At 40.4% G+C, this 21,155-nt stretch overlaps 1 protein-coding gene and 1 long non-coding RNA gene across 7 annotated transcripts in view; one reads left to right on the top strand and one right to left on the bottom strand.

Annotated features, from left to right (window-relative positions):
* The window catches only part of ANKFN1 (ankyrin repeat and fibronectin type III domain containing 1), a 459,993-nt gene that overhangs the window by 387,024 nt on the left and 51,814 nt on the right, over positions 1-21,155 (top strand). For all 5 annotated transcript variants that reach the window (XM_053211570.1, XM_053211568.1, XM_053211569.1 and 2 more), the window contains 4 exons: positions 4,622-4,729; positions 12,828-12,927; positions 13,237-13,369; positions 13,833-13,949. In XM_053211570.1, the coding sequence (XP_053067545.1) occupies positions 4,622-4,729; positions 12,828-12,927; positions 13,237-13,369; positions 13,833-13,949 (458 nt within the window). The remainder of the gene's footprint in view (positions 1-4,621; positions 4,730-12,827; positions 12,928-13,236; positions 13,370-13,832; positions 13,950-21,155) is intronic.
* The window catches only part of LOC113592640 (uncharacterized), a 59,760-nt gene that overhangs the window by 20,962 nt on the left and 17,643 nt on the right, over positions 1-21,155 (bottom strand). For both annotated transcript variants that reach the window (XR_008293964.1, XR_003412560.2), the window contains exon 5: positions 8,094-8,178. This is a non-coding gene — a long non-coding RNA (uncharacterized LOC113592640). The remainder of the gene's footprint in view (positions 1-8,093; positions 8,179-21,155) is intronic.

The raw sequence follows: 21,155 nt of genomic DNA, 5'->3' as shown, positions 1-21,155 counted from the left end.
GAATGTGATAGTTCAAAATGGTATCATATGCTTCTTGTGAGTGCAGACTGCTACATCCTTTGTGAGACACAATTTGTCATAATAAAAACATTCGTTTCTTTTTACCCCATAATTACATACCTAGGAATCGAAGCCAAGAAAACAAATGCAGACAGACAATTATGAACAAATATGTGCACTATAGCAATATATTGATATAGTGAACTATTGTGTATGGTAGGGAGAACAAATATCCAATATCAATTCAATGGTTAAATAAAGTATGGTATTTACAAATCCATATTATAAAACAAAAATCAGCCACTAAAAATGGTGTTTAAAAAAACTTCATTGTGTGGAAGAAACTCTTACTTTGGAAGTTTTATATAAAAACATAATGCAAAATTTTCTAGCACATATTTAAGCTGTGAGTTTGATTATTACTAGGAAGGCACGTCTGCACATAACTATCAATATGTGGCAGTGGGTATTTGGGGTATAAGATTATAGACTCTTTAGTTTTCTTTTTTATGTATTTATGTGCTTTTCGTGTTTTAGAACCCTTTACCTAGGGCCAAGCACGAATCAGGTGGCATGTTATGGGCTTTCGTCAGTGTCTCACTAAACCCTCACCTCAGTCCTTCACCACTGTTCCTGTCTTGTGGATAAGCACTGTCATCATCTTCTGCATCACTCTGAACATCAGAGCCAACGGTCATTAGACTCATTATATGCTGGACATTAATCTAAGAGCTTTACAGGGATCTACTCATTCAATCTTCATAACAGACCTATTGAGGTGGTTTTATTAGTAGTCTCATTTTACCAGGGAGGGACCTACTAACATAGAGGTACAGGCATAGAGCCCAACACCACAAAATTAGCAAGCACTGAAGTCAGGTCCAAACCCAGTGGCCCTTGTTCTTAACCACTGTGCTGTCCTCCCCTTCTATTAATAAGGAAATTGGGATTCAGAGAGGATGCTGCCTTGTCCGAGGTCACAACTCATATGTGGCTGAGCCAAGATTCAGGCCTGAACTGATTGGACCCATACCACATCTCCTATGCTGTGGGAACTAGTGCCCCATCATCAGGCAGACAAGCAGACTAAGAGCCAGCCAGCCAACCATTCCTGACTGTCACTCCGGGAGTGACGCCAGGTCATACAGGGCCTTGGACCACTGACAGCAGAGCTCTCTAAGGCCCTTCCCTGAGTCCCGTAGGCATTCAATGATTTAATCAGAAACACAAAGTGGGAATGCTGCAAGATTAAGATACTAAGGGAACCAATCTCATTCTAGGAAAAAAAAAAAGAATATATTTATTATTGTAGATAAAGGGATAGAAGGAACAGAAAATGAAAAAAAAAAAAAAATGATAGTGTTGATTGACCTGAAGGTGGGACATGGGAAAACCTACTCCAAATACAAATTCTGATCTGCATATGGATGCATTTACTTATAAGCATCAGATGTTCCAGTTCTATAAACTTCAAATTCTGTTCAGACACTCTCCCTCAAAGCCCTTCAGGGCTTTCTCCAGAGTGACTAGGACAGTTGTCCAGGACTGGGAAGAGTCACTTATTGCTAATTAACATAGCAAATGGCAACACTCTCTAAAATAGCCCATTTGACTAGTAAGGGTATCTGGCAAAGAACTAAAATCCAAACATGCCGTTATAGTTGCTGCAGACATGCCATATCACTTGGAAAAGAACAATATAAGACTCTGCTTCTATTTATAAACAGACTATGACATTGTGATGCAACAGATATCAGTATTCAGATATTTACTAGAGGACAATGTATTCTAACATGACAGAGTAATTGGAAATTTGGTAATATGTTCCAGTAAGCTATAAAACTTTTTTTTATATTTTTACAAAAGGCCTTAATGTGTTTTTATAGACTTATGTTATATGGTATGGTACATAATAAGAGAAAAGGACCCAGACAGGCTTGTCTGAGTTACGATCAGGAAAGCCCTGATATCGCCAGTGAATGTAAGCTCTGCATTGTGTTGCAATTGAAGTGTCTCATTACCAGAACACTGAACTGTATTATGTGGCACAATCTGCTCTTTTCCTCCCACACTAAGTTTATTCCTGTCAGGTTCCTGATTTCTTAATATATTTTCAATTTTCTCCCTCATCCCTAAAGTCTCCTATTTTATGTAGTCATCAGAACCTTCCAAACATCTCTGAGAAAAACTCATTCTTTCCAAAAACCTTGGCATCATGTCCAGTGCTCACTTGGGCTGCAATTTAGCATTAGCAATCTTCGAGCTTGAGCTCGCCTCTGACGTAATGGGGCTCGGCGGAAAGAGCCAGCTCCATGTCAGCTCCCCCTGCATCGATGGCAGTATTAACACACATTAGAACGTATTGCTAAGTGCAGGGCCACATAATAACTCAGCCACCCAGGAGTCTTACTCAAGCAAACATTACTCATCTTATGAGCACTACAGATGCATTTTTTCAACGGCAGGAACAAACTCAGAATGGCCGTTGGGAATCCATGACAGCAGCATCTATTATCACTGTGCCCTGACTACTACCAGGGACACTGCAAATAAGGCGGAAGATCACTGGGAGTTCACTTCCTCAAACATTTCCAAATTTACCAGTAAAAGCACCTTCCCCAGCCCAGTCTACCTGAACACCATCCTTCTGTTCACAATGCCTCACCAACACCTAACGAGTGTCCCTAATGTGCCCATAATGGTGTTTTACATACGTTGGTTTTCTAAACTTCAAACAACCTTTAAAAAATATTCAAAAACTCACTTTGCAGAGAAGAAACCTGAGGCAAAGAGAAATTAAGTCACGGTTTCTGCCCACAAGGAACAGAGTCTACAGAAGGCACCTATGCCAATTCCCTGTCTCCAGAGTTGACCACAACTAAGCCACACCACACAAACTCCAACCAAGCTCTGACCCTCCTTCCCAAAAGAAACAAAACAAAACAAAAGAAAACGTGTCCACAGCATAAGGAAAGGAGCACTATATGGAGGGCCATGTAACTACGTTATGGGCCTGGCTACGCCCCCAGATAAGCTGAGTAACATAGAATTGGAATGGTTCTCTCCAGGCCTCCATCTTCTGAGAGGCAAAATGGAGAAGGACACATGGGGAAGGGTAGGAAGCATGAAGGATTCAAAAATGTCTGAGGTCTCCTTCTTCACAGGGAATCATGTGATAGGGTGAGAAATTATGTTTCCATACTCGCTACTCAGGGAGTTAACTCTTCCTCAGAGAATTCCCTTCTTTCTAAGTTATGATTAGTTATGACTGACATAATGCCATTAACAGGCATTGTACTGGGTACCTAATAAACCTCTCATTTAGTCCTCACAAAAGGTCCTGCAAGGTAGGTGCTATGTTCATTTTTCACATTACAGAGTAGAGGCCTTGTCAGCATAAGTAATGTGCCCTACAGATACTGAACCAGGAGTCCAAAGAGCCAGGAGTCACACGCAGGTTTTTCTGACTCCAGAACCTGTGTTCTTTCCAACTGTGCTGTACTACCTACTAGGCCGTGGATGGACCAATGGTTATCTAACTTTGACCATCAGGACATCTGCTTAACTTTCTGAACAAGGCAGACTCCATATTTTAAAATAAACCTGGGGGGAGAGAATTTGAAACGCATTCAATTAGAATTGAAGCCTCAGATACACTTATGAACTAACTGGCCTTACTAGAAAAGAATGACTAGCATTTTTAGAGAAAGTATTTCAACCAAGAAGTGCTTTAAGTTGTTGCTTTTAAAAGGTTCAGAAAGCAAAACTGAGTGGATAGTGAGAAGATGGGATGGACTATGAAATGACAGACCTGCTGAAAAAAAAAAAAAAATCAGAGTCGGAGACAGCAGAATTACAATCTTGACATTAGTCCCGTACGGGTTATTACTCTTGATATCATTATAGCCAAATGGAATGAAAATAGAAGGGGGAGAAAAATCTCAGTGGGTATTGCAATTTAAATTTGCCATGTAAGCTAATACTGTATATTTAGAGACTGAGCAGACAGGGTGGTTGGTGGCTCAGAGTATGTACAGGGGCTGCTGTGCCAGCTAACCAAAGCAGACATTCATTAGAGCGAAATGTAGATTTCCATTTCTTGGCATCTGACATGGGCTCTTTCCTTGGAAAGAAATGTCAATTTGGCCAAAAGTGTGAAACCTACAATAAAAGCATTGGGACTGTGGATTTCGTCTAGTCTGCACATTCCCACCCCTTTCTTTCCTACTGTGGATATCCAGGTGCTATTTGGGGTGCTGAGTGGAGAGGTGGCAGGGAAACTGATTAGGACCCGGGATGCTGAAAGGAGGGTAAGGAGCTGGGGAGGAGAAACCGGACTCCCAGATTCCCTGTTTTCTTTTGGCTTTCAGTCACCACTTTCTCTTGCCCTAAAACTGCCCAACACACACACACACAAAACCCAACCACAATTACTGTTTTGCACAGGGCCCTGAACAATGGCAGCTGCAAACCCTTGGCACTGACTGCCAGCTGTGCGAGTGCCAGGTGCTCATCCAGAGTCTAGGGGAGTGTGAGCAGAGCCCAGCTCCTGAGGCAGCGCCTCCGGGGAGAGGCCTCCTTGCTTTAAAATTTCATTCTGTTTATTTCTTTTGTTCAATAGACTGGAAGGACTATGACGACAGAGAGCCCAGACACAAGGGACAGAGTGAAGTTTTGGAAGGTCTGCTGCAGCAGGTCCGAGCCCTTCATCAGCATTATAGTTGCCGGGGTAAGGATAAAAATCTGCGCTGGGCCATCGACTGAGGTCTCGGTGGCGCCGGTAATTTTAGCAGTTTCCTAACTGGGTCATACCTTCTCATTCATCAGGGAGAGAGAGATATTAATATTTGTACATCTGGAATCACTTTACAGCACTATCTTGCTTTAACCCTTCAGAAGAGACTTCCCTCTCCTTCATTCCCTTCCTTTCTTTCTGTCTTACCCTCTCTCCATGCAAACAGTTTGAAAAAAAGCACAAGAAAAACAGCAGCTGCCACCAGTTCCCTTCCCTTTGAGTTGTCCCTTCACAAAACTCCTCAGTGTCCCAGGTCTTTGAGATAGTCACCCTCAAACTTTTCAGTCCCCAGGAAAACTCCGTGAGCATCCCTGAGGAAATTTAGCCAATTTTTAACAGCAACAAGAAACCTTCGTGTATATTTGTAATAAAGCTTACAATGCAATTTCACATCCACGGTCTCTTTTTCATCCTCATGCTGGCAGTTACCACTAAAGCTAAGTGACTTGACCAAGGTCACACTGCCAGGAAAACACAGAATCAAGATTCCGACCTAGCTTTTCTGTCTCTAAGCGCAATCTTCTTGCCATACCTCATTTGTGTCCCCCACCTTTACCTTTAGGACTGGGCACTGATGTTGATTGATCTCACCCTGAATTTTAATCGTCCCCTGTACTACTACTTAGGAGAAAATAGAGCACACATCTCCAGACCTGGCCAACTATACCCAGAAAATCTCTCAGAAGCTTTTAAAAACTTCTCTCCTATTTGGGCTATTCAAATGGGACAGGGTCAGGTTTCTGAACTGTGTAATGATTCGTGGAGCAGGCACTTAGTTTTATTTGGAGAATTAAAGCCTCCATAAAGTTTTCGTTTTCCATGCTCCTTCACCCATCAGATCCCAACTGCATTGCACTCTCCAGATTCAGGGCACTGCTGGGCCAGCTAGGTAAGAAATCCATGGCTGAAACTAAGAGATGCAACTGAGTTTGGACTAGGTATAAAAAATCATACTTAGCATTAGCAAAAAGTGAGTCCCAATTACTGTGTAACAACAGAGCTCTTCAGAAATGTTGGCTTTAGCTAGCAATGAGGACAAGTGTTTGTAAGAAAATAATATTCTTTTAATGAGTGGTTCATTAGAAAATGTAAATGTGCATGTTTGAGAAGGAAACTCAAATGAGTTTCATTCCCAGATCTGAAGGAAAACTTTACCCAGACCATGGCCTTAAAGATTCCACACTGACCAAAGTACACTCAGTTCTCAGAGCTCATTTAACCAGGCCAGGCATCATTTAGGTTCCTTTCTCTCTTCTGCCTCTCTCTCCATCATTCCCCTGCCCATTGGTTCTTGTATGGCAGGCGAAGGTAATAAAGCAACTGGATAGATGATTCTTTGCAATTCATAAGCCACTTTGTGTTTAGTCTTTACCAGGGGAAGAAAGCTAAAACTACTCATGAGAATGAGAGGTAGCTTTTTGTTGTTTTTTGTTTTGTTTTGTTTTGTTTTTTATATTATCTGAGGATTTAGATGCTCTCCCCATTACTGTTGGGTAACTATCTAATAATCAAGAAATAAATTATCTAGACAGCCCAATTATTTCAATAGTTTCCATTTAACTTTCAGCATGTATATGCTTTTCCCCCACAGGGATGTAAATATGCAGACAATGTCAGGAAAAATTTAAGTAAGGCATAAACAGAACTTCCCAAAAAGGAAAAAATATTTTTTATACTGAAATGTACCCTAGACACTTAAACAGTACCCAAAGTATTCCAAAGAACAGTGGTTGTATAAGATGCTCAGCTGAAAAAGTCTCTGGTCAGTAAGTTTGGAAAATGTTGCATTATACATCCCTTTCCTGGAAATGTAAAATCGATATTACAATAGTAAAGACTCTAATAAAGAGACATTTTGAATTTGGTTAACCAAGCATTTTCCAAACTTATTTGCAAAGTCATTGTATAACTTTTTTCACAGAGTTAGTATTCCAAGACATGGACTTTGGAAAATGCTGGCCTACAATATGTTAAGATAAAGGAAATTACCTCACCCACAAAAAAGGAATGATTTTAAGATAATTTAACATTACTCTAAGCCTAGAAGGATAAACCAAGGATAATTAGGTATTACATACAGAAAACTACAAAACTGTTATTTAAAATATTCAACTACAGGGCTCCTTGAGTGGCTCAGTCAGTTAAGCATCTGACTCTGGATTTCGCCTCAGGTCATGATCTCATGGTTTGTGAGTTCGAACCCCATGTTGGGCTATGCTGACAATGCGGAGCCTCCTTGGGATTCTCTGTCTCCCTCTCCCTCTGCCCCTCCCCTGCTCATGCTCGCTTGCTCGCTCTCTCTCTCTCTCTCTCTCTCTCAAAATAAATAAATAAACAATAAAATACTCAACCACATTGAGATCTGTGTGGTTGAGTGCATGTCAAATTTATAGTTAGAAAAAATAATTAGTTCAAATCCCATTTCTACTACTTACTAGCTCTGTATCCCTGAGAAAAGCATTTGATCTCTCTGAGCCATAGCTTCCCCATCAGAAAAATCAGGATGACAGTATTTATCTTTCAGGATTGTTATGGGGATTAAGTTAAATAATGTACTAAACTCGCCTGACACAGTACAGGCACTCTGCAAACTCTAGCTTGTTTTCCTTCCGTTGCTCTTCCAGATGAAGAATGGAGTCTCTCTTTATCTCTTTATTGATAAATCCTAGAACTAACATGTAATCACTGACTCCACTGTAATGAGCCTGGAGTACTCAGTAAGTACACAGCATATTCCAAATGTGGAATTAATAATAAAACAACCCTTCTCCTACCAAAGCCTCACATGGGAGATACCAAAACCCACATTGATTTCTGTATTTTGGCTAAAGTGGCTGCAGTTAATCTGCATGTTCAGGACTGGGATGCAAATTCAGTGGAGATGTTGAGCAGCCTTTATTATTCACACAGTTTATGCCCTGGCATAATGAGTTATAAAGAAGCCAGTTGTGTTCATCATAGCAATACTCTGTGGGAGTGAATTTCAGTTATCCAATTTTTCAAGTGGCACACATTAATTGAAACACTGCCTACTATGTGTCAGGTGCTAGACATATCAGTATGAATAAAATAAACTCCCTATGTTCCACGCACTTAAAAGCTAAAGAACTAATGCATTCGGAGTCCAGAAAACTGAGCACTGTTCCAGAGTCCTGAGCTACACAGAGCCAGAAGCCAGAGTGAGTAGAAGCCACTCTATCAGTGACTCAGTGTGTCAGTATAGACCCTGAATCAGTCAAGATGAGCTATAATATGCTGCAATAACCAAATGACCCCCCCCCAAATATTTATTTCTCACCCAAGCTGTATGTCTACCACTGGTCAGCTGAGGGCTGTCCTTCTGTGTTGTCATCATCCTTTCTCTAGAAATATTTGTCTGCACCCTGGGAGAAGGAAAAGGAACACTTGAATGTCTCATATGGACAGGACTTTATGTATGTCACTTACACGCAAAACTCATCGGCCAGAATTGGCCACATGGCCACACCCAACCACAAGTGTTCCAAAAAGTGAAATTCTGTCATGTGCCCAGAGTAAGGAGACCTGGAATACTTAACATTTGCATGGGCCCCTTTCCCAGATAGTAGGAGCATTTCTCAGTTTTTTTCTTCCTTTTTCAGTCTAATCTTCATTTTAATTTACATTATGTATGACTATAATGTGAGAGTTATCTTAGCATAAACAGCTAAGATCATGGATTAGCGGGGTTCAAATTCAGACTAGACATTTACTAGCTGTGTGACCTTGAGCAAGTTACCTAACCTCTCTAGACCTCATTTTTGCTCACCTGTAAAATGCAGTAAGAATTATACATACTTGCCAGCCACTATTTAAGGATTGAATGACTTTAAGTAAAGCACTTAAGAGCTTTATTACTTAAAAAAAAGCAATTCCTCCCATTCTCCATTTTTTATTTCCCAAAGACTCCATTCTTTTAGCCAGTTCTTTTGATATTTTCTTCATATCTCTAAGTAACATTTATATTGCTGATTCTTGATGTGTTTTTGAGGCATTAGCTCACGAAGATGACTTTTTTTCCTTCCCCCCTCTTACATACACATTCATCCTCCTACCCTTCATTCTTCTAATATATTTCTATTGTAATTTTAGTAAGATCAGTATTTATTGCTCACATTATAATGATCACTTAACTCAATGACTGTTTCCCTTTCCTGGATAACTTTTTGTTTTCCATGTCGTTAAAAGAGTCATCTTTCATTGTATGTTTGCTTATTTTTCTATGTGGTCACAACTAGTTAATCCCCAAGCTTTTCTCCAGTTGTATCAATTTTCTCTCAATACAATCAAATATATTAGTACTGTTTCAACTACATCTTCTTAAAGAAACCTCTCCTAGAGCCCTGTGAACTGCTCCAATCTAGACTGGTTGCTGGCTGCCTGTGTCCAGTGCACAGCTGGCACCCTGGGATGTCCTTTCACCACCATATTGAGGAGTCTTCTGGCCACTCTCCAATACTGGATTGCTTCTTTCTGTATCCCATGTCTTAACTTTTTCTTAGCCCTTCATTTTGGTGGAGCCCTTACTCTAGTCATTTCCTGAGAGGATTCTTGGGAACTAAATTTTAGATACACTCCATGTCTAAAAATGCATTTGTTCTACTTACCACTCACTTAAGGATAGAATTCTTTTATTTTTTTTTTAATGTTTATTTTTGAGAGACAGAGACAGACAGAGCACCAGTGGGGGAGGGACAGAGAGAGGGAGACACAGCATCCGAAGCAGGCTCCAGGCTCTGAGCTGTCAGCACAGACCCCGATTCTGGGGGCTCAAACCCATGAACCGGGAGATAATGACCTGAGCCGAAGTTGGACACTCAACCGACTGAGCCACCCAGGGGCCCCAAGGATAGAATTGTTGGTTGAAATAATTTTCTTTCAGGTTTTGAAGGTGTTGCTTTGTTCTCTTCTAGCTTTCAGTGCTGAGAAGTCTGATGTCATTCTGACTCCAGAGGTTTTATAGGGTACCGATGTTGTTGTTTTTCTTCTCTGGAAGGTTTTAAATTTCTTTTTATCTTCAGTACCCTAAAATCTGTTTTTATGCTTTCTTCATGTCTCCATATCACATGTTTATATTCTAATTCTTGATTTTTTTTTTTTTTTTTAGTTGAGGCATTACCTAAGGAAGGATGATTTCTCTTTTTGTTCCCTCCCTGCTCTTAATTGCACATTACAATTGCTACCCCTCATCCTCTTAATATATTTAATAATATAAAAAAATAATATAAAAATATAAAAAATACCTTAGTGTGGATGTATTGTAGTCTGTTGGGCTGGCCCTTTCAATGTAGAAAGTTACCCCCTTCAATTATGGGGCCTATTCTTAATTATTTCTCCCCCTCTTTTTTCTCTGCTCCCTCCTACTAGAACTCTTAGTCTGGTGTTGAACCTTCTAGGTTATCCTGTTAATATTTCTTTTTCTCTTTTACTTTTCCATCCCCATGGCCTTTTGCTCTTTCTCAGAGATTTCTGCAACCTCATTTTCTAAGCCTTCCATTGGGTTTTTCAGTTTTTGATAGTATGTTTTTAATTTCCAGTGCTCTCTTTTATTCTCTGAATGTTTCTCTTAGAAACTTCTATCCTTTTTATAAGGCTGCAATGCCTCTGCTTATCTTTAAGGCTATTAATAATAGGCTTTGTTTCATTTTGTATTTTCTTCTCTCAGCATAGTCTCTCCTCTGAATTGCCCTTTTATTTCTTTGGTTTGGGCCTCTGTTTTTCCTGTTAGATGCTTTTCACAACTGCCTGGTGATCCTTGGATGTTTACTGAGACTTAAGAGAAGAGAGCTCAGTAGCTGTTAGGAAGCTCTGAGTACATGGATAAAGTTCTTTATTTATAGGCTTCACTGTAGAGTGATCTGGCATGGCCTTTTTAAAAAAGTTTTTTTATTTAATGTTTATTTTTTTGAGAGAGAGAGAGAGAGAGAGAGAGTGGTGGAGTGGCAGAGAGAGAGAGGGAGACACAGAATCCGAAGCAGGCTCCAGGCTCCAAGCTGTCAGCACAGAGCCTGACGCAGGGCTTGAACTCAAAAACCGCAAGATCGTGACCTGAGCCGAAGTCAGACGCTTAGCCGACTGAGCCACCCAGGTGCCTGGCATGGGCTTTTCTTTAGGAAACCATTGAAAGCAATGTCGGAAGCTTTAAGTGGATTCTCTTAGTCTGGTCAGAGTCTCCAGAAAGTTTCCTCCAGTGTCCTTCCCGGAGGGTGTAAGTTTGAACACCAGGGTTCTGAGAGCCCAATGGGAAAATCATCTGTATGGAAATGTTCATTTAATCACTTGTTTTGGATACAGTACTATTCTCCCACCCCCATTTTTAACTGTACCCCATGTCTCCCACTCTAGAAACCAAATTTTATGCTTTTCAGAGAACAAACCACTAGAGCTTTTTTCTAGAGTGGGGAAGGGGTATTTGTCCAGCTATGCAAGTTAGAGGAGATCTAGAAGTCCAACTGCTTTTTAAACAGACTTCAACAAATCCCTCTGATTTTAGCTCCACACTTATCCCCAACTTTCAGCAGTATGTGGTGCCCAAGGGGTGAATCAGGTTACTTCTCAGCCTCCTCCACTGCTGGCTTAGGACTCATCTTTCTCAAGTCTGCTAAATCCATCTGTCCATCTGCTTTCCAGCTACCAAGTTCACTTGCTTTTGTTTCCTTTTCCATCTCTTTGTCTCTATAGATTTATGGAGTTTCCTTTTTATTTTTTAATCTCTTCACTCTGGTTTTAGTGAGATTTTAGGAGAGAGTAGCATGTGATGAGTATGTTCAATATGCTGCCTATAACCGGAAGTCCCAGCAGCAGCATTTTCAAGCACGGTATGACCAGCCAAATTCATGTTTAAGTCAGAAAAAAAAAAAAAAAAATGTTTTGCTTTGTTCTGCCAGGAATAACCATTACCAGCACTAGCTTGAAGCTGGCATGAATGTTTGTCAGTCCACTTAATCCCAGCTGTTCCTATAGGATCGTAAGCAGAGCCACACTGGGCCTCAGCCGTGGGCCATCCACCCAAGGTTTCCATGCCTAACAGCAGTGATGTAGATGATATTCTTACCCCAGTGACATGTCTGTCAGAAGTTTGGTGATGACCCCAACAACCTCAGCTTCCCTCCATTACACAGAACACGAGGACTGAAATCAGTGATCTTTTCGCTCAGCTCCACGCAGTAATATTTGTAAAGACTACTAGGAGAAGTCTGCAAGTTTTATCAGTGAAATCTCCAGGTTCTAAGTAGGAGGGGTGACCAGAAGCAGCAATGGATGATTTGCTCACCAAATGTAGCCACAGAGCCCTGTATGCAGTAGGGTACTAACAAATATTTGTTCAGTAAATTAACATCTCAGTTTTTCTCGGCACTGGCTCTTTTATCTTGGGCAATCTATTTTAACCTCTTAGTGTCTGTTTCTTCTTCTGAATAGTACTGATGATAATCATAACCTATGCCTACAACTAGTAGTGTGAGCCAACATATATACACTGGGGAAGATTGCCCCAGAATGCTAGCAGTGGTTGTACTAAAATGGCAACATGATATGGGTAGAGTTTTGTTTTTTTTATCTATTCTCCAAACTTTTTGTATTAATTGTACAGTGAAAAAAAATGTAATGAAATGTGTGAACTAATAAGAGCTTTGCCAGCACTGAGAAAACGTGTGGATATTAAAGGCAATGGGAGGAGGCAAAGGGTTTGACTCCATTTCTTTTTATCCCTCATTATAATCAATTGCTCATCAGGAAAATATAAGCAAAATGCCGAAGGGGTCCCCCTCGAGTTATAAATGTTACTCACCTCCAACATTTTTGAGGAGCTGATCATTAATTGAGTTAACCACTAGCAACTCAAGATATAAAAGCTTTTTGTAAGAATGAATGAGTTGGATCCACATGAAACTGAGGATAAGCAACACTGAGGGGACGGGGGAGAGGAAGGCAGGACGGAGGGAAGAAGATACTGGGAGTGTTATTACTCTGCCAATGGAGTTTATACTCTATTTTTTTTTTTTCGGTGTTTCAGAAACTTCAAAATTACAAACCACAGGCCGCAAGCAGTCAGTCTCAAGGAGCCTGAAACACCTATTCCATTCCTCAAATAAGTTTGTGAAGACCTTAAAACGGTGGGTCCTATGCAGGTTTTCCAGGAAGTCTTAACTTCTCAGGAATCGGCTGGTTTGGGTTCTAAGTATAAACTCGGTAGAAACTTCCTTTTTGTTATGAAAAGTAGGAGATTCACTTTCTCCTGCGAATTTGGGCAAGATAGTAACTTCTGTGAGTACTAGTCTGTGACCATGTCATACCTAGCAAGACTGTGCTCACAGTTATATTAAATGATCTTTTATCACATGCAAAAATATATGTTTCCATGATTCAAGCTTGGTAGAGGAGACTCTTGAACACAATTTTTTTATTTTGCTTTTTCTTTTTAGAGGACTCTACATAGCTGTTATATTTTATTACAAAGACAATATGTTAGTCACCAATGAAGATCAAATACCGATTGTTGAAATTGATGACTCTCACACCAGTTCCATTACACAGGATTTTCTGTGGTTCACAAAGGTATACTGAGTTCTGACTTCATTTTGCACCAATGTTTCTGTGCATAAATCTCTGAAAAGTTTGTTGGGGAGTCTCCAGTGATCAAAGTATTGGGGTGGGAGGAAATTATCTCAAAGGTCTTCCTTCTGCCCTGATATGCCCTATGCCATAAAAAATGCCAAAGTAGCATCTACATTACATTTTCAAAGCAAAGAAGCTTGCATTCTGTCAGATTGTGTCTCCACTATTCTGAGTTATAGGATCATCTGGCAAAGACTAAATTGTGGATCTGACTATTTCATTAACATTCAGATCTTTTTCCAATTGGACAGAGATCAAAAAGTTGTTTTGCATGTATCTGAAAATGGACTGCAGAACAAACATCAGGGGTCAGGTTTCCTTTTCCCTGCTTTTTGCTTTGATGCCACAACCTAAATCATGTACTGGCTTGGATGATGATATGACCTCGTGACTTCTTTTGCAGCTGTCTTGTATGTGGGAAGATATAAGGTGGTTGAGGCAAAGCGTACCCATCTCCATGTCCTCATCCACAGTGCTGCAAGCTCGGCAGAAGATGCTCGCAGCAACAGCCCAGCTACAGGTGAGAGGCCAGGTTTCAACTCATATTGCAAGGAAATCTTAGAAAAACTCGACCAGTTCAGGTACCAGGCCCACCTGGAAAGGAAAAGGATGGGCTCCTTTCTCCTCCAGATCCCTAAGCATATGAAGGCTTCTGAGGCAGTCTGAGATGCACTCAGCTCATGTAGGGAATCTGTGCCTTTGGCAATTTTCTGGACGAGGGGCAAGGGTCTCTCCTGAAGAGTCTAGGAGTGACCCCCCTAAACAAGATGTGAGACTTGACTTCTGGGTTTGATATTAATCATTTCTCCTTTCTGGGCCTCAGTTTTATCACTTGCAAAATAAGAGGAGTTTGGATCACCTGACAAACGCTTGCTGCTCTGTTAGTGCATAGAGATGGAAAAAGAGACCAGAAGATATTTTGAGGAGTTTCTTGGCTTGATCTTCTGTTAAAGCACAGGAATTTGCATACATTTTTGCTTACTTTAAAAAAAATAAGAAGAAGAAAGAAAACTCTTAGAAGCTTAACTTTAATTCTGAATTTATTCATCCTTCCATATTATTAACCCAATCAGACCAGGTCCCCAAGCCCTGCAAGAATTATTTGTAGGCTACAGAGCCTCTCCTAGAAATTACACTGAATTTTAACCAAGGTCTTCTGGGATTTCTTTTCACTGTCTTCTGGTATTAGCTGAATTTGTGGTTCTTAGCTACATGGAATTGGAGTCTTGAAGAGATCACTGAGCCTTTAGCAGTGATCGGTATTTCCCTACAAAACTGTCAGTTACATAAACCCCAGAAATACACATAACAGGAATCTATGTAAGCTGTGTTTGGCCAGGCCATACTAGCCAAGGCATAAAAATAGGATCATAACAACAAAAAAATATTTCTGTGGCTCCACCCCCACCAGCAATTACAGGAACTTCATTTCTTGACCCACACAATACTAACAATTCAACCACCTGAAATAGTAATAATTACTGTGTTGCTATTATAATTCTGAAAGGCAACTCTTACTCTTTCTGTGCTATACTCCACTGCAGAGGCAGGTTATTATCTTGTGTGTTCAGCAGCCTCAGAGATTTTAGCAGTGCTCTCAACTTCAACACACTCTTAACTTCAAAATCTTCTTCAACCCAAGGGGAAGTTCTTGGAGCTGGGCCATGATGACTGTACCGAATTCAAAGCTCCCCTTCCTGGGGCACCTGAGTGGCTCAGTCGGTTAAGTGTCCGACTTCAGCTCAGGTCATGATCTCTCAGTTCGTGAGTTCAAGCTCACATCAGGCTCTGTGCTGACAGTGTGAAGCCTGGGGCCTGCTTCGGATCCTGTGTCTGTCTCTGCCCCGCCCCCACTCACACCCTGTATCTCTCTCTCTCAAAAATAAATAAACATTAAAAAATAATAATAAAGACTTAAAAAAGAAAAAACGTTTATTTATTTTTGAGACAGAGAAAGACAGAGCATGAACAGGGGAGGGTCAGAGAGAGAGGGAGACACAGAATCCAAAACAGGCTCTAGGCTCTGAGCTGTCAGCACAGGGCCCGATGCAGGGCTCGAACTCAGGGACCGCGAGATCATGACCTGAGCCAAAGTTGGGTGCTTAACCAGCTGAGCCACCCAGGCGCCCCAAGACATTTTTTAAAAAAAGCTCACCTTCCTTTCATCACTGACCAGCTTGAGTGAGAACAAGCCACTGTACCTGAAACTGTTCTTTTCTTAGGATAAAGCTCATTCCCAGGAGTCTCCTTGGTATCAGTCAAGTTCTTTCTCAGGAGATTCAGACACCTCAATGGACTCTCTATTAACCCACCATATAGCCCAGACATGCTTGGATCACAGACTGAACAACTTTTCAAATAGGGTTCTTCATTCCTAGAACACATCCATCTGGTATCAGTAACATGAGAAGGGTATGGCTGTCATAGCCAATGCAGCTAGATGCTGAAGGGCTAGAGAGAAGCCATGATGACCAGTGTGCCCCTACTCAATTAGTCTCATTGAAATGGCTCTTGGATTTCCCTGGCCCCCCGATATATATATTTTATAATTCATCAACCCCCTTCTGATATCATTTCCTGTTTTGTCCAGCTTAGATTCCTTGGCCCATCCTAATTATTCCCTTGAAAATACTCTAAATTTCTGGCCACTGTCTCCCCCGTATTATTTATTTGGAAAAATCCAAGGCTGGATGAATCCAACAAGCCTACACTGGAGTACTTGCACATTGCTGCATAAAAGTCACCATAAAAGGGAGCTGACTGAGGGGCGCCTGGGTGGCTCAGTCGGTTGAGCATCCGACTTCAGCTCAGGTCATGATCTCACGGTTTGTGAGTTTGAGCCCTGCATCGGGCTCTGTGCTGACAGCTCAGAGCCTGGGGCCTGCTTCTGATTCTTTGTCTTCCTCTCTCTCTGCCCCTCACCCACTTGTGCGCGCTCTCTCTCTCAAAAATAAACATTTAAAAAACATTTTAATAAATTTAAAAAGGGGGGGCTGACTGGTTTTTTAATTAAATTCATGGCTGCAATTCTCACATATAACTAGTGATCATATTCTGTTTCTCTACTAATTTCACTTTCACCAACTATAAGGGAACTATTTAAAAACCTGCTTTCTCTTGCACCCCTATCCCTTCCCTATAATCTCCATCCCCATATCAGGTGATGATTTCACTGTATAATTCATTAAGAAAAAAATAAATGGGAATTCTTTTCCTACCAGCAAGTTGAAAAGCCTCCTGGCATTAACCCCACTTTCTCTTTCATCCCTCCTATTACAAAAGTACTGGTTGGATAAATAAATGTATTTGTCTCTCCAACCCCTGGACTCCAAAGATCACACTTGGGGGTATTCTATTTTACCAGAAAGAAAAAGGAAATAACAGAAACGTATCTCATGCCATGGTTACCACCTGAATAATTCACCAGCCCTGCATAGTGACCAGTAAATAGGACTCAGTAAATAGTTACCCTTTACAGCACCCATCAAAAGCCAGAAGGCCAGAGCACTGCCATACTGCTATGCACTCCCTTCTCTTCACATTTCTATTTGCCTGGTTATTCAACTGGGGTCACTGTCATCTTTTTTATTTTTTCTTTTTGTAGGACCTATTGCCCAAACTATTTGCTGATCTTTAGGATGAAAGTGTCTGAAAATAGTGAAATCACTTTTTATTCTTAGGCAGTGGGGAGGGAGTAACAAGGCAGAGAAACATTTCAGAAGAGGAAGAAAACTGAATGTGGGAAAACTGCTACTTAATATTTTAGGTCTCTTTGCTAATCTAACATTTTTTACAATGTTACGAATAAAGTAAAAAAGTGTGGGGCACCTGGGTGGCTAAATTGGTTAAGCGTCCGACTCTTGCTCTCCATTCAGGTCATGGGTCTTGTGGTTCATGAATTCAAGCCCCATGTTGGGCTCTGCTCTAAGAGTGCGGAGCCTGCTTGGGATTCTCTCTCTGCCTCTCTCTCTCTCTGCCCCTTCCCTCTCTCTGCCCCTTCCCTGCTCACACTATCTCTCAAAAAAATAAAATAAAAACTTTTAAAAACAGCTTGATTGGCATCAGCCATACATAAATCCTGTGGTCCTACCTCTGGTTTATTTCACTGTGCTGTCCTCCCCTTTCCAGCATCACAGCCACTGCCTGATTACTCCAGTTATATCAAAAGCCTCCAAAGCTATGCTCCAGCTTCCAGTGTTAATACTCTCCAATCCATCCTCCACACTTCTGCCAGGGTAGCCAATAAAAGATTCTGGCCTGACTCATACTCTTTCAAGAGTGGTTCAGACATTTTATCACGGCACACAAAGGCCTCTGTTGCCATCTTCCCTTCCCTCCTATTTCCACAGCATACTGACTTACCTTTATCACAGGGCATACCAAACACTGTGCATCAGGTGCCTTGTGTTCCAATTTCTTCCCTATAGTGAAGTCCTTTAATACGTAATAATAGGCAATAATCATGAAACAACAACTTTCATTTATTTCACAGAATACATGCCAGCCACTGTGATAAGTGCTTTACAAACTATATCTCATTTAATCTATACCACACCCTAATGAGAATGTAGTATATTTTTTAAGTTTATTTATTTAGTTGAGAGAGACAGAGACAGTGTGAGTTGGGGAGGAGCAGAGAGAGAGGGAGAGAGACAGAATCAAGCAAGCTCCAGTTCAGAGTCCAACACGGGGCTCAAACTCACAAAACTGTGAGACCATGACCTGAGCCGAACCCAAGAATCGGACACTTAACCAACTGAGCCATGCAGGTGGCCCAAAAATGTAGCATTATTGATATTCATTTGACAGATGGTAAAACTGAGCCCTAGAAGGGTTAAACAACTTGCCTAAGGTTGCACTAATAGGAAGTAGCAGAGTCTGGATACAAATCCAGATCTGTATAACTCTAAAGCCTACATTCTTTCCAATACTTCATCATCTTATTATGTGTTCATTTACAAAAAGCAGACAAAAAGTTTAAATAGAAGAAATTATCCACATTATAGTTTAAAAGGAAAAAGTAGTCTATTCTGTATCATTTGGAGCCTATTTAGGAGAAGTGGTCTTAGATTTTATTTGAAAGGAAATAAAGTAATTAACTGATTAATATTACCTAAGCAGGAGGAAAGACAATCTGTCAGCATTTGGATTTAAAAAAAAAAAAAAAAAAGATGAGAAGACCTGTAAGTGGCCAACACCCCACACTGTTTTTCCCACCCTTAGGAAAATGACAGAGTCCCCAAGAGGCAGAAGTTTACATTGCTCTTACATTGAGGGGTATCCAAACTACTTATCCTCAAAATACAGTAATCATCTGACACTACAGATTGGGTTACATTAAACTTTCTTCCTCCGTAGCCTTTAGAAATGAGTACTAGTGAGTAAAAGCCATGTAACAACTTATGAATACCATGTCTTTTTCATTTTTCAAGGAGGGGGATAAAGCTTTCCCCATAATTTTACTCTCCTTTTCCAGGCCTTCATATCTCTACTCTGGATTTCCTTCAACTTCCCATGTCACCCCACGCTGAATAAAGTTCTCTAAATAGTATGCATCTGTCTAAGGCTTACTGATAGTCCTGTAATGTGTTCTGGTTATAACCTAGATGCATTCCTATGGGCCATCAGGTGGTTTTTATTCCTCATTAACTTGTAGGAATCTCAGGGTTCCCAGATCTCCCAATCTTGACTGCATAGCATCAAAGGTATTAAGATGATTTGGTTTTCCTTTAGGTCCTAAAGAATCCCAAATTTGCCCTTGTGGAACACAGATTTATTTATTTTCACAAGGATATTCTGCTTTGAAATTGGGCTCTCCCCAGCTAGCCATCCAACCCAATTTGATGTCAATAAAGAATTTCAGAAAGACTTTTAGTGCTTTCTTATTCAAACTATTGGTCAGCATATCCAAAGCTGATGGTGAAACACTGATGATAACTCTGCTTAAATGAAATAACTCCCTCAATCAATGAATCCCCACCAGCTATGGTCCAAAATAAACAATATTTTCCAATATCCTAATGATAAAATGTTAATTCATTCAACAAAGAGTTATCGAGCTATTACTATGTGCCAGGCACTGTGCAAGGAACCCAGAGACACACAAATGAAACAACCATTATTTCATGACATGTATGTCAATATGCAGGAAAGCAGGAAAGCTAGAGTCACGCTAAGACATAAGTTTGTATGGGAAGCAATAGAAGACAAAAGAAGGGATCGTAAATTCTGAGAGATTTGGGAAAGTTCTCCCAGAAAAAATAAAACCTTGGTGGAGTCTTGAAAATGAGTAAGTATAAGTCAGGGTGAGATTCCAATTAGAGGAGTAAAGAAAACCCATACCCTAACTTGTATGAAGCTTGGGAGTTTGCAAAATACTTTGTCAGGCATTGTTTGACTTAATCCCCCAGACAATCCCTAAGGTAAGGATTAGCATAAGGGGTGACTCCTAATTTTAGATGATGAAACTCAGGGCCAAGAGGGTAAATAATTCTTCAGGAGTCTGAGAGTTAATGAACAGCAGGCTGCCCTGAAACCTAACACCCGTGTAACTGAAGGCTCAGCAGCAGTAGCTTGCTGGAGCCAACTTGTACTGGCTCAGGACAGCCAACTGTTAAAGATTCAGGAATTTTGAAAACCTGTTGTCAAACTCTTGGAAGCTTTAAATTGGCCAGCATCAGTGGGAGCATTTACACCACAGAAATTGGCATATGCTATAAATCAGGACTTCTTTTTTGTGACAGCCAGTTTACTAGTTTATTTACCAGTATTACTTTGCAGCAAGCTGCCTATATATAAAACTGTAATACTACAGAGGACAGGATTGAAAGCCTTATCCAGTTACTTCTCTATGATTTAGAAGTCAATAATTTGAAAGGAATAATCTGACTGATCAGGTTGTTTTAAAAATAATGATCCCACCAAATGAATTTTTATGTGTCAATAATTATTTATGAAATTGCTTACTTATATGCCCAGTTCTAATGAGGAAAAATAAAAGACATAAGACACAGTCTCTACCTGGAAGGATCATTCCAGTGTTTTCATATCTGTAGATATTGACCCACTGGCTCATTCATTTTTAGGTCATCTGTGTCACTTTTATAAATTCCAGTTCTACTTTGGCTCTCCTGCAAACAGGTCATCAGCATTTATCTGAGCTTGCAAATAACAGCTAGGAGCTCTGAGATCTTTTATTTATACTTTTGAAAAATCACAGATATTCAAAATAAAAGGATATTTTATCCTCCTCATCCAACATTCTAGGTTAGAAATCTTCAAACCCTGCATATTTTTAAAACTGTTTATTTTAGTAACATCTTCCTGGGTCCCTCCACATTTGATGCAGCATCTTTATTTTCCTACCTTTCTAAAAGTATTGTCTGCCTCAGGTGATCTAGCTTACAAACAATTTTAACGTAATTTTAAATAAATAGAACCCCCTGAAATGCAGATAAGTCAAACCAGGCCAATCTCCCAATTAAAGTATCTTGAAAGGAATGTTCAGTCGTTTGGAGACCTGTACAATGTACTACATTGTCAATTCACTTCTTCATTTTAAACAACCCCACTTCATACCAGCTTACTGTAGATCTCTTGAAAACTCCACAAGTGGCATACTTGAAATATCAGGCATTTTTCTTTAAAACATCTGGGATTCTCTTCAAGTGCTGGTAACTGAGGTCTATGTGCTGGTGTGTCTATGTGGGTAAGAGATATTTACAGA

The sequence above is a fragment of the Acinonyx jubatus genome, chromosome E1 (genome assembly GCF_027475565.1).
Source record: "Acinonyx jubatus isolate Ajub_Pintada_27869175 chromosome E1, VMU_Ajub_asm_v1.0, whole genome shotgun sequence".
NCBI lineage: Eukaryota > Metazoa > Chordata > Mammalia > Carnivora > Felidae > Acinonyx > Acinonyx jubatus.
This window is presented reverse-complemented; position numbering and strand designations above follow the sequence as displayed.